At 32.0% G+C, this 14,897-nt stretch overlaps 1 protein-coding gene across 1 annotated transcript in view; it reads right to left on the reverse strand.

The window, feature by feature from the left end:
* LOC127702007 (uncharacterized) overlaps positions 1–14,897 on the reverse strand; it is a 90,194-nt gene that overhangs the window by 62,690 nt on the left and 12,607 nt on the right. Inside the window, exons 9-19 of the mRNA XM_052205985.1 lie at positions 14,444–14,561; positions 13,296–13,438; positions 12,442–12,556; positions 11,716–11,855; positions 10,877–11,002; positions 9,206–9,235; positions 6,276–6,390; positions 5,309–5,547; positions 3,092–3,206; positions 2,416–2,693; positions 1,242–1,356 (exon numbers count right to left, since the gene is read on the reverse strand). Coding sequence (XP_052061945.1) covers positions 1,242–1,356; positions 2,416–2,693; positions 3,092–3,206; positions 5,309–5,547; positions 6,276–6,390; positions 9,206–9,235; positions 10,877–11,002; positions 11,716–11,855; positions 12,442–12,556; positions 13,296–13,438; positions 14,444–14,561 — 1,534 coding nt within the window. The remainder of the gene's footprint in view (positions 1–1,241; positions 1,357–2,415; positions 2,694–3,091; positions 3,207–5,308; positions 5,548–6,275; positions 6,391–9,205; positions 9,236–10,876; positions 11,003–11,715; positions 11,856–12,441; positions 12,557–13,295; positions 13,439–14,443; positions 14,562–14,897) is intronic.

Genomic DNA, 14,897 nt, shown 5'->3' on the forward strand with positions numbered 1-14,897 from the left:
TGTCTCTGATATGTTTCAGGATAAAATAATAACTTAAATTCATTTTCATATGATAAATATGTAGCTGTATAACATCAAGACAAAGAAAAACAAATTTAACTGTGAGCAATTACTCACAAATGATACCCCTGTTATAAGTTTTCATCAAACAGGAAGTTGATAAGTGAAAGATGTTAAAACTCAACCCCCAGTAAAGCAAGCTTACATGAAGTTTGATTTCATATTTTAGATAGCCTTGATTTGTTGTTCTTTGAGAAAATGTGACCAATATTTGATACATGTCCATTATGTGTAAGAATGTATAAGTATTCAGTTAATAAGAAATGAATGAGGTACGCATCTAGAAAAGCATCTCACAGTAAAGCATGCTTTATACATAAAGCTTGTTATCAAATATATATTAAAGGTATCTCTTATTTTCAGTTCCTGAGAATCTAAGTGCCTGTGGGCACTAAAGGGTAAAGATTGCTTTAATTTATGAGTGGAAAGTAAAATTAAGCATTGCATTGTATAAAGCATTGGTTGTAGTTGATACAACTACAATTATGGACAAAGGAAGATAACTCCAATTTTAAAGATTACTTAAACAATAACATCATTGATATTTTTAGAACAGATATTAGATTCCTGCACCTTGGAAAAGTTGTGTAATTTTCTTGACAAAGTATAACATCCTTTTATAACTTGAATATCTGAGTATATATTTCATTGATAAATTTCTTGAAATGTTCATGGATAGGATGTTTAGAATATTATGACCAATGCACTATATTTTGTGTATCTCAAAAGTAGTGACAAAGTTTGGAAGATTTAGATATTAAGTCAGGATCATAGGGTTTTGATTGCATTTCATGCAATCTTTATCCAAAAATAAGACCAAATTTTATACATATGTTGTTATGTGTAAGAACATATAAGTATTTGGTAAACCGGAGTGGATAAGTATTGAATCTGAAAATGCATCAAACATTATAGAATGCTCACATAAAGCTTGATATCAAATTTCAGGTAGATCTGATTTGTAGTTTACGAGAAAGGTAGTACCAACCTTCAAAAAGAAGAATTGAAGAATGGACGATCAGACGTAAATCAATATACCACTTTCATTTTTGAAGAGGGGGTATAAATAAATGTCAACATTTGACAACTTGATGTAAATTTAAAATCAAAAGCAAAACCGTGTATTCTAACAGAAAGAACAAAACATTCCATATGAATATTGAAAATGTCAGGGTACATACTTTTCTACACATTTGTAATGACCTGTTATACCGTCATCACATATACAGTTATACTGACAGCCAACCTCCCAAGTCTCTCCTACGTTGTAACGTTTACCATTATAATCACAGAATCCTGAAATGTATCACAAAATTAAAGTTGAGAAATTACATTTACTTTCTTGAATTAAATAAAATGTACAAGAAATGTATAAAGTTTAATAGAAGCCTGTAATTACAGATGGTTAATCAGTGGAACAGGTAAGTAAATATAAATTGACTAAAGTAAATGGACACAAATGATGCCCCTGCTTGCATATAACATTATAAAGGGACATAACTCAAGATAAAAATTAGTTTCTATATTTATATATACATGTATATTTATTACAGCTTATATGAGGACAAAGTCTTCAATAACAATAACAAAACCAATAATAAAAATAATCAATATAAAAATGAATCCAAACTTTCAATTTAAGTTCATTTGCACAGAAACTCATTCCGTTTTTTCTTGTTTTTCGTGTTTTTTGTGGTATTAATTTTCCATGAAACATCATAAAAAGGAATATGATTTCCTGCAATTTTGTATATCTGATTTCCAACATGTAATATACGGCAGGTGTTTCCTGTGAAAGAGGTTGAATATTATATTTTTTTACATAAAAACTGATTCAACATGATCTTATAAGATAGGAAATAAATGCAAAATGAGTTTCAGGGGAAACTCACCTGATCATCAATGGATGGAGATTTTTGTAAATAAATATTAAAAACATAATGATATGTCAAGAATTCATGGTTCAACTAAAATTCAAGCAAACTTAAATATTATGCAGAAATTACACAGTCTTAGTAAATTACACAGTCTTAGTTCAACTGTAATATGATTAAAATGGCTTACCGCTTACCAACAATTATGAGACATATGAGAATACAAAATATGTACTTTGTTTGAAGACTGTGGATTCATGTTATTCGTGGGATACTAATGTTTGAGGATTTTGTTGGTATAAATTAACCACAAATTTAAATGTTCAACGTAGTTCAAATAAGCGAAAAGATTTGTATGCAGACTTAAATGGCATATCCACTAATTAAATATCTGTGATAAAAGAAAATTCCCAATCCACAAAAATTGGTTTTCACAACAATAAATGAATCCACAGTACATTATATAAAGTGCTAAACTAACCTCCAGCAGACAATTTTCCAGGATCAACAGTGGGCGGTTGAGGTGTGGGAACTGTGTTTATCAAGGGAATATGTGCATTAGTATATCCCATGTTTTGGGTTGCTCCAGTCTTAGGGGAGACAACTGAGTATGTCAGTGAAGACTTTCCAAACGTTGGTAATGGTTGAGGTACTTTACCAAGATTTGCATCGTAGGTACATTTTGGAGCAGTACAGCAAGGATCATTTAGGTCGGTGCTCATTACACAGGTTGGTGACATGTTTGTGTATTTTGGACATCTGAAATTTAACATTTGTGTTGTTAACACTATATTTTTTTGTTTCATCACCATTAATAACAATTATCCCAAAATTTTTCTGACATTTTGCATATTCTTGTGTAAAAAAAATATTTCTAGACCTCATTATTTGATTATTGACTGAAGAAATAGACATTTTCAAATGTAGTCATCCTCTTTAGAGTATGGTTGGGATGTTTATAGAAAGATGCATGATTCAATATAATTCAAAAGTGATGTTCAATAGTTTTTTTTTAAAACTAAATTTGAGATTAACAACAAACTATTATAAATAGGTCTAAATCTTTCAAGAAATAATAGCTATCTATATTATATCTTAAAAAATTCACATACCCATTTCTTCATGATTTACATTTACTCTTAACAGAAAAGACTTGCCTTTCCCTGCATGACAATTGGCCTTTGGAAGCATCTACACAAACACAGTATTTGGAACATCCAACCATCCATGCCTGATTTTGTGAATAGACTTGTCCATCATAAAGACATCCCGCTGTAAAATAAATAATAAATGTGTACAATATATCCAAAATAAAATGCTCCGCTAGGGCGCAGCTTGATACGACCGCAGAGGTCGAACCCTGAACAGTTGGGGCAAGTATGGACACAACATTCAAGCTTGATACAGCACTGAATTTGGATTGTAATTAAATATTTGACACAGCATAGGTTTCTCACACAGAATGAAAGTGGTCTAAGAACTTAAAATTTTTTAATTTACCTATTCAAACCATATCATTATTATTTGCTTTTATATATAAATCAGAAATAACCAATTTAAAATGGAAAATTTTAAAGAAAAAAAAGGAAAAAAAATCTCCCCAATTTTTTAAACCCCTTATGATTCATCACCCCCAAACTTAATCCCAGCTTTCCCTTTGTGGTATGGTACCTTGCAGTACAATTTCAGAAGTATCCATACACTTGAACACAAGTTATTGTCTGGAAACTAGAAAAATGCTTGTTTTTTGGCCCCTTTTTGGCCCCAAATTCCTAAACGTTTAGGGCAATAACCCCCAAACTCAAACCCAGCTTTCCCTTTGTGATATGAAACCTTGCAGTACAATTTCATAAAGATCCATACACTTACACACAAGTTATTGTCCTGAAACTAGAAAAATGCTTGTTTTTTTGCCCTTTTATGGCCCCTAATTACTAAAATTTTGAGGGAATTACCCCCAAAATCAATCCCAGCCTTCCTTTTGTGGTATGGTACCTTGCAGTACAATTTCAGAGAGATCCATACATTTGAACACAAGTTATTGTCTGGAAACTAAAATACTTATTTTTGGCCCCTTTTTGGCCCCTTATTCCTACACTTTTTGGGCAATTACCCCCAAACTCAATTCCAGCTTTCCCTTTGTGATATGGAACCTTGTAGTACAATTTCATAAAGATCCATACACTTACACACAAGTTGTTGTCATTAAACTAGAAAAATGCTTGTTTTTTGCCCCTTTTTGGCCCCTAATTCCTAAAATTTTGAGGCAATTACCCCCAAAATCAATCCCAGCATTCCCTTTGTGATATGGAACCTTGTGATACAATGTCAGAGAGATCCATACAGTTACACACAAGTTATTGTCACGAAACTAGAAAAATGCTTGTTTATTTGCCCCTTTTTGGCCCCTAATTCCTAAAATTTGGAGGCAATTACCCCCAAAATCAATCCCAGCATTCCCTTTGTGATATGGAACCTTGTGGTACAATGTCAGAGAGATCCATACACTTACACACAAGTTATGTCTGTAAGTTACAAAAATGCTTATTTTTGGCCCCTTTTTGGCCATTAATTCCTTAACTGTGGGTACCATAACCCCCAAAATCAATCCCCACCTTCCTTTTGTGGTATTGAACCTTATGGTAAAATTTCATTGAGATCCATTCACTTAAACTAAAGTTAGAGTGCGAAAACTAATGTGTCTTCGGACGACGACGACGACGACGCCAACGTCATACCAATATACGACCACAAAAATTTTTTTGCGGTCATATAAAAATTGTATAGATATGGCATTGTCCATCATAAAGACATCCTGCTGTAAAATAAATAATAAATGTGTACAATATATCCAAAAAAATTGTAAAGATATGGCATTGTCCATATTTGCCAAGTAAAACCCTCATAATTATTTGGATCAATAAATATAGATAAGATGATGCAAAATGGCATGATACAAGAAAGTTTCAATGAAATAAGGTTATCTATTTTAAGAGAAGTTGCTGATAATAGATGATCACCCTTTTTTCATTCATATTGTTTGGTCTTTAGTTTTCTATGTTGTGTTTTGTAAACTGTTGTTTGTATCTTGTTTGTTTTTAGTTTTTTGCCATTATGTTGTCAGTTTGTTTTCAAAGTATAGTATCTTTAGTATCTTTTGCCTCTCTTTTACAACTTAGGAACATCGATGTTTGCTACGGGAAACCCAAAAAACATACAGGTTAAAAAAGAGATGCACAATGCCATTAGATACTAAAGTGGAAGTGTCTGTGAAATGTTCGCCAAAACTCAAAACAATCATTATATTCCATTATTCTATGAATCAGAAGTGTAATACTGTAGTTTTATTATTGTATCACTGATGTAAAGTTTACCAATTGTTGGTGGCATAATTCCTGTTCCTGAACCTCCTTGTTGCTGTCCAGGTATTGTGGGTATGGGGAACAAATTTGGATTTTGATTGATGATTTGAATTCCACCTCCACCTCCAAGAGAAAAGCTGTTTGTAGCAGACGTCAGAAACACTCCATTTGTACACTGTATCTTTTGACAACATGCACCGTTTGGTGTTATACGATTACATCCTGATGGTAAATTTGTGTATGTGGGACACCTAAAGAAATGGAAAAATGGTAAAATTTATTGAAATGATTATTTTTTGTATTTTCTATTGATTTTCACATGAAAGTTGAAGGAATTGAAGTGGCACTCCCTACCACCAAGATATATAAATAGAATAAAAACAGGCATATGTATTTACAATAGAAGTGGTATTAGGACTAAGGTTAAACTATAAACAAGATTTTATGAAGATTAGCTAATCCGGCTTCCTGACTGTTTTGCATGGTTTCCTCATGGACAGGCTCTTTATAGTTCTACAGGACCTTCATGAGGATTTTTAAAATTATCAACATATGATATAAAAATAAATTCCTTCCTCTGATATACATTATTGTATAGACATCTGTCTACTGTTGAATACAATAAGTTGATCTCTAGATGTTTTTTTTAACAAACGTAAACATGGCCTAAAGAAATAAGACAAACAGATAAACAACAGTCCACAGAGAACGACAGAGAAAACTTAAGATTCAACAACACAAACCCCTGCAATAACACATAATGAACTCAGCAGGTGCACCAAAAGGGTAAGCAGTTCCTGCCCAACTAGTGGCATGTGTCATGTTATTCCTCTCAAGTAAAAATTTGGGAATTGTGATAAGTTGCATTTGGTAATTTTATAAGTGTGGGTTTCATATTTCACAATCCCAAATTTTTTTATCAGCAATATTTACACATATACTTGAAATTTTTGAAAATTATCATGTTTTACAAACTTACGTGTTGACACATCTATAATAACCATATCTGGCATTTTCACAGGAACATCTCTCGTCACATTTTGGGGACCAAACTTGTCCCTGTTTATATGATGTTCCTTTGTATACACAACGATCTGAAACACATGATAACTGATACATCAAATTTTGTAAGCAGACTGCATGGAAATTCAATTATATTTCAAAAGTGTCAAGTGTCTTTCATTCATCTATCCTGTATTTTGCAAATTTCAAAGAGAAATCCACTTAACTTGTAACTTTTATCAATATCGTTAAAAAATGTTATTTTTGATGTTGTGAATTATTTTCCTTTAGAAAAAAAAATGCAAAAATGTATACATGGTAGGTTTTCTCAATAGATATTTTCATGAGAGTCCAGTGATCTGTCATTTTTGACTATAGTAATTAAAAATATTTTTTTTAAAGCAATCACTGCCTTATTTTACCATATCAGGCTAGGTATCAAAATTCTTTTAGATTTTGATGATGATGCAATGATGAAGAATACACTCGCAGATAGAATCTGGCTGCATCATTGAACTCTATTTTACAGCAGAATGCATTGAGTGTGTAGGTAAAGGTAATATCTTTGGTTAACTTGCTTGCAAGCTGAACCGTGAAGTCATTATTAGGTGAGGTAAACTACCCTCCTTTAAGAGTAGACTAGTCTGACAGATAACCAATCTATATGTCTGTAGGACTAGTATACCTAACCTAATAATGACTTCACGGTTTAGCTAACAAGCAAGCTGTACCTTGACCTATAATTGTTTACTTTTATAAATTGTTACTTGGATGGAGAGTTGTCTCATTGGCACTCATACCACATCTTCCTATATCCAACCTAATATTCTACCTTTATCTACACACTCAATGCATTCTACTCTAATGTTGAAATTTAAAAATTTCAATTATAAAAGTGTTCCAAACCTACCTATTTATTATTTCATTTAGAAGTTATCACTTTAATTTGTTTTCTGATCTTTTCCAAAATACAATAAAATACTTCGCTGGGCGCAGCTTGATACGACCGCAGAGGTCGAACCCTGAACAGTTGGGGCAAGTATGGACACAACATTCAAGCTTGATACAGCTCTGAATTTGGATTGTGATTAAATATTTGACACAGCATAGGTTTCTGACACAGAAAGAATGTGGTCTAAGAACTTCAATTTTTTTAATTTACATATTATGGTCCAATGTCCAAAATCAAAATACATGGTTAGATTCAGCATATCAAAGAACCCCATATATTCAATTTTTGTTGAAATCAAACAAAGTTTAATTTTGGACCCCAACTTGGACAAACTTAAAAACTGGTCCCATAATCAAAAATCTAAACACATGTTTAGATTCAGCATATCAAAGTACCCCAAGAATTCAATTTTTGTTAAAATCAAACTAAGTTTAATTTTGGACCCTTTGGACCTTAATGTAGACCAATTTAAAAAATGGGACCCAAAATTAAAAATCTAAAAACACGGTTAGATTTGGCATATCAAAGAACCCCAATAATTCAATTTTTGATGAAATCAAACAAAGTTTAATTTTGGACCCTTTTGACCACAATATGAACCAATTTGATAGCAGGCCCACAAATAAAAAATCTAAATACATGGTAAGATTCAGCATATCAAAGAACCCCATATATTCAATTTTTGTTGAAATCAAACAAAGTTTTATTTTGGACCTTAATGTAGACCAATCTAAAAAACGGGACCCAAAATTAAAAATCTAATTACACGGTTAGATTTGGCATATCAAAGAACCCAAATAACTCAATTTTTGTTGAAATCAAACAAAGTTTAATTTTGGACCCCAATTTGGACCAACTTGAAAACTGGGCCAAAAATCAAAAATCTAAATACATGTTTAGATTCAGCATATCAAAGAACCCCATATATTCAATTTTTGTTAAAATCAAACAAAGTTTAATTTTGGACCCTTTGGACCTTAATGTAGACCAATTTGAAAACTGGACCCAAAATTAAAAATCTAAATACACGGTTAGATTTGACATAACAAATAAATAAATGTGGTCAAAGATTTTACAAATCTAATGTGCCATACTGGTCTTCCTTTATAAATATGCATTTCTTTAAACATAATTTAAAAGCAGTGTAAGGGAAGTAACCAAAACGTTGTATTTGGATTACCTCCCTTACACTGTTTTAAATTATCTTAATTGTTCATTAACCATTACTTTATACATAATTTAAAAGCAGTGTAAGGGGGATAATTTCAATGATGTATTTGATTTATCTCCCTTACACTGCTTTGTGTTTTAAATTATGTTTTGTACTAAAGTATTTGTCCATTAATGAGGACAACCTTGTTTTCCCCCCTTTTTTGCCCCAAATTCTTAAACGGTTTGAGCAATAACCCCCCAAAGCAAATCCTAACCATCCCTTTGTGGTATGGAAACTTGTAGTATAATTTCAGAGAGATCCATACACCGTTCCACAGTTATTGTCTGGAAACTAGAAAATGCTTATTTTTGGCCCCTTTTTGGCCCCTAATTCCTTAACTGTTGGTACCATAACCCCCAAAATCAATCCCCACCTTCCTTTTGTGGTATTGAACCTTATGGTAAAATTTCATAGAGATCCATTCACTTAAACTAAAGTTAGAGTGAGAAAACTAATGCGTCTTCGGACGACGACGCCGGACGACGACGACGCCGGACGACGACGACGCCAACGTCATACCAATATACGACCACAAAAATTTTTTTGCCGTCGTATAAAAATAACAGCATCATAAATATAATAATAATGAACATAATGATAATGACAATAATAATCATTACTACAATAAATCTTGTAACATACATATATATTGAGAGATTATCTATAGTTCTGAAAACAAGATGGAGTTTATCAAGGCTAATATTGACAGATATGATATGTCTCCAAAATAAAAATTTCTTACCGTTTGTTCCTGAAGTTTGTGTGCTTGGACCTAAAACATGAAAAAAAAAATTAAAGTTTATTTAGATACAGATGCATTGTTATATAACACTGATCATCAAATGTTGACTGCCTGTCCCAAGTCACTCTGGAGCCTGTAATTCAGTGGTTGTCATTTGTTGCTGTATATCATATTTATTTTTCAGAGGTACAGAAACGTTTTGTATATCCAAATGAATATTATAAAAAATCTGGAAAAACTAGAAGCTCTTAAGAGCCTGTGTAGCTCACCTAGGTCTATGTGCATCTTCAACAATGGACACTCTCCAACATTGTGGACTAGAATAGAATTCATGACAAAAATCTCTTTTTAGTTGATCTTGTATTGCTGATCATTTTTTCTGTTTACAGTTTCTCTCTATCTTCTTTAGTTTTTGCCAAAAACACAAACAAATTGCCATTTAAGAGCAATCACTCCTTTAAAGGCCATCCTAACGATTTGGCAACATTTGACTTATTTTGTTGATCATTTTTGCTATTCAAAGTGTCTATCTCATCTATCACTTAAAGTTTTTCAAGATAATAGGCAAAAACGTAAAATATTGGTAAAAGACATCACGAAAGAGCAAGAACTCCTTATGAGATTAATTATTGTGATGTTAGGAAAATCTGCATAAATATATATGTATCAGAATGTGAGTTCTTATTACTGTGATCCTCACCCAGTCACAATATTATTTGCAATAATTTCTGAATTTACAGTTTAATTTAAGTACATATATTGTAGTACTACAACAACAACTAATCTATTTAGGTCATCTTTATCTTTGCAATTATCACATTTTAATATCTTTTGTTAATCACAATCTTAACCCTAAGGTTGACTGGTGTAAATATAGATTCTACCACTGTATCAAGTGTGATACGATATTTATCCACTCGAGACAACTAAAATTTCACTGTCGCGAGTGGATAAATATCGTATTGCACAAGATTTTGTGGTGGAATCTGTTTCTCTAATGATTTTTAAACGATATGCAGACAAATTCAATCCTTTCTTTCGAATGATCTGCAAAAAGATGTGTTCTTTCTATGTGACGTCATCAGGCATGGTCGCCTCTTTTCATGACGTCACAATAGGAAATTCAGAGGAAAGCAAGAAAATTGGACGTCATAATGCAATTTTGACCAATGAAGAACTGAGATCAAATGAACCACACGTTGATTTAATAAAAATAATCAACAGGCCAGGAAAAGGATAAATCGTGTAAGAATTAAGAGAAAGGAATCTTCAGATATAAGAACAAATGGTGAAAGGACCTCTGATTTAAACTGTGCTGGACGTATAAATACACAATTAGATCTGGTTGGATTGGGGACAATACATATGATTCCTCGTGTTGAGAAAGCACCATACCCTTTGCACATAAAAAAAAACCATGTCATAAATCTCTTAAGGGGTTTGTTGGTCACAAGTTGAAATTAAAAAAATTAATGAAATGGTAAATTTTTCAAGCCTTTCATTATTGTCTTAATTTTAATGAAAATTGCAGGATGCATAAACATGATGAAATTGACATACCCGGTACATGTACATGACATATTTGACCTAAGAGGCCATTTTATACAAAGTTTTTTGGACAAATTCAAAATATACCAAGGCCTTGTCTTGTTTTAAATGCAGATTACTTACATAAGTTACATGTCTTCCTGCAGTTTTTCATGGCCCAATCTTTATACTGTGTACACACATTATTTCCATATGTAGAGCAAGTTACCAAATCAACACAGGGTCCAGTAGAGAATGGTGCCTGCATGCCTATAAAGGATTTTTCCAAATAAAATAAATGTACATAGACAATACAAATTCTAGTGAAATATGGTATGGGAACTCCTAGAAATATACATACATGACATATCAGTAAAAAAGTTTAAATGTTTAAAGTTTTCATCATAGAATGAAGAACCATGCAGTATCTCTTCACAAGTAAGTAGATAGATATTAAGATAAAAGCAACCGGCTAATCATCCTTGCGTGGAATTCAACATAAAATAAATGGCGAAATGTGTCCATCATGTCCATGGGAAACAGATGATGCCCTCACTTGCATATAACGTTATAAAGGGACATAACTAGAGCACCCAAATTCAAACTGGATCGAGTTTTGTGGTAATAAGCATTAAGTATTAGTTTCAAAATGTTTGGTTGAGGCAAACTAAATTAGTGAATGGAAATTCAGCAATTTTGTTCATGTATAAAGGGTCATAACTCAAGAACGGTAAAAGTGACGCAACCCAAATTCAAACTTGATGTGTGTTTTGTAGTAATAAGCATTGTGTATAAGTCTCATAACATTTAGTTGAGGCAAACTAAAGAAAGAGAACTGAAACTAATTTTGGGACATACCTACAGACAATTAGGCCACAGCATTTTGATATTTAAATTTTTTAAGATTTTAGCAAATGTTTAGGGAATGGGGAAGCTGGTAAATTATGTTACCAGGAAAATAGTTCTACAACTTTTAAACTTACTGGTTCCATTTCCACTGATCATTCCGTTACCAGAGAAGGTACCAGCCTGTTGTGTAAATTCACATACTGGTTTCTTACAACATTGTCCTGGTGTCTGTTCTAAATGACAGATCTGGGGGAGAACAGAATATGATGGACATCTGAAAACATAGTTCAATTTTAAGTTAGTTTACAATCTATGACGATTTAAACAACATACCCTATGACCCCTAGAAAAGTTGTCTGACACTTTCGGTCAGTCATATTTGCACTGTACAGTTTCTGCCTGTCTATTACTTGCATTTTTCTCTATATTCTACTTTTAGCCATGACAGCCATGTTGGAAGATTTGCAGGATCAAAATAACAAATTTTAATCTAAATATCTTTAGGATCATTTAGTCGAAGTTTGATTGCAACTTGCCCTCCAGTTTCAAGGGCGACGATTTTTTTCAATGTTGACTATGACAGACAATGATGATGTCAGACACGATAATGGAAGCCAAGAGCGATAGCTCACCTGGCTCTACAACTAATGGTACTTCCAAAGAAAGATGAGTCAATTAACTCTAAGATTTCATAAACAGAAATATCTTTCAGTGATCCATCATAGTAAACTATTGTAAAGCTAAATTATAAAACTTCCATAGAATTTAATTTCGATCCATTTTTTTATTTTAAGAAATGTATGAACTCTCTTTTTTGGAAAATCTAGCAATCTTTAATACTGAAATATTTAAAGACTTACAATTGTTCACACTGGTAGAGACCTGTTTTAGAATTAGTACATGTGCACTGGTAGTCACATCCATCAGTCCAACTCTGGTCTTGGTAATATTGTTTTCCCTTGTATACACAGACATCTGCAAAATATCAATGAAATTTAAATAACAAGTCTAAAAAATAACATATAATAATTTTGTGTTGCTGAGTAGAAATAAACTTGCGCACATTTATGTAGAACAAGTTTCAACATTTAGAAGAATACAGACTTTCTTCAAATCCAACTGGCAACAGATCTTCCAAATACAAATTTCAAACATAATTTCATACAAAAGAAGTCCAGACTACTGCATTTCAACAGTGTTATCACTTCTTCATATCTCATCTGAATGTATACAGTGCTTGAATTATTTGTCCTTTTTCCTTTCTTCTTTAAAAGATGTCTGCTAATCTTGTTTTGACTTTTTGTCAGATATTCAGAATCCTCTGGTTTTGTCCATGTGGTGCCATTAAAAATTTTGCCCGCTAACCCCTTCTTTTCTTTTCATAATTTTATCACATATAGATTTAACACCCATTTTTTTTAAATCTTATACATTTTCTTTTATTATTTTTCATATTTTTTGAAAAAAAATGGGTGTCAATGTTAAATATATGGAAAATCTAGAGAGAATCATATCCAGCCAAATTTTCATAGGCCTATATCTCAAAAAAGGAGAACACAATCTTTCATTATTTTCTGTTTTTTAAGTTCCGTTAATTTATATACATTTGTACTATCAATTTTTAAGCAGTCTTTTAAAAAGCTTGTTATTTTCAAATCAGAGCAGTGAACATCCTTAATAAAATATAAGTGTGCATTTGAATGAAAACACATACCAATTCCTTGCTGGTTTTGTCCTTTCCCTGCTGATTCAAATTTCTGAATAGATGGATTAAAATTACAGACAGGTTGTAAACAACATTCTCCTGGCTTTCTAACAAGGGTACACAATGATGGTAGGTTGTAGTACACAGGGCACCTGTAAAAATGTAAATAGCATTACACTTTCTCAAATGAATTAGAAATATTTTAAGGTATAATAAAAAAAAATTAGTCATCAGTGTTGTTCAGAATATGCTTAAAATATTTGCTACTGGACAATTAGAAAATGATAATCATTAACTCTTGAATGTGGTTGGATCTCTTCAGAAAGCAGCAATAACCATTAAAATATAAAAGAATATGTCCATGTACATGTACATGTATGCACAATCTTCAAAAAATAACTGAGTTCAGCAAATCATGAATGAAAGGAGAATGGGGGTAAATATGTTAATAATGTGAAAGAAACCAAACAAAAACAGACTAGGCTATGGCAATTTTTAAGTGAAAATATGACAAAAATGTTGAATTTTAAAAAGATTTTTTTTGTGCTTAAATTTGTCGTAATATATCCTTCAAGTATGCATTGTACCTTTTATTTTGAGGTGAAAACCATTATTAAATTTGTCTATTTTATTCATTATTACGCATCATAACTGTATAGTACAACTTCAAAGATTTTTTTTCTGCGTTTAGGAGCATATAACTGTGGAATAACATATAAATTAGTCAAATTAGAACTTGGCTTGTACTTTGTGGTCCCTTGCAATGTTTAGATGAGGAGGTCCTAAAGTTTGGCTACATCACATTATTATGGGGCAAACATTTGTAAAAAAAAGTAAGCAATGTTTGCTAAATTTATTTTTTTTTTGAAATTCAAGTTGCCATAAATAGCAAGTAACTGTGGTACTTTCATAAACACTTTGGGAAAAATACTGCACTGCATTGACTGCAACCATAAATTTTTTCAACCCATCATAAATTTATTTATCTTCATGATGAAGTTGATTGAATTGAAAGAAATACAAAAAAAAATGATAAATTTGTCCTAGACCAACGTTCAAGCATACATTGTATCTTGCATTTTTATTTTATATGTTTAAATAGCAAGTAATTGTGTAAGTGATCAGGTAAAATTTGTTTCAAAAACAATTTTACGAACCTATTATAACATTGGTAACGTCCAGTGGCTCCATCTTGACATACACATTCATAATCACAGCCATCATTCCATTTCTGTCCGGGACTGTACGATTTTCCTTTGTATGCACATCTGTTATCTTTAATGACAATAGAAATCATTTCATTTAGTATTATTTCATCAACCATGGACAATGTAAATTTTTGGAAATTTCTGCAAATTAAGAAATATTTTGTATATATGCAACTACATTTCCTGCATATACATTTTGTAATGCTATTATAGTATCAATAAAAGGCAGATTTAGAGGGAAGGGGCCTGGGTTCGTCACATGGAGCTACAATATGGTTAATTCATAGACCTTTTACAAGTCCCACTTCTAACATTGTCTTGCCAGGGGGACCCCTTCTTTAAAATCCTGGATCCACACTTAATAATGATCAAAGCACAGGTCTGAAGTACTTGTGTTTGTTAA

The sequence above is a fragment of the Mytilus californianus genome, unplaced genomic scaffold (genome assembly GCF_021869535.1).
Source record: "Mytilus californianus isolate M0D057914Y unplaced genomic scaffold, xbMytCali1.0.p SCAF_5, whole genome shotgun sequence".
In the NCBI taxonomy this organism is placed as follows: Eukaryota; Metazoa; Mollusca; class Bivalvia; order Mytilida; family Mytilidae; genus Mytilus; species Mytilus californianus.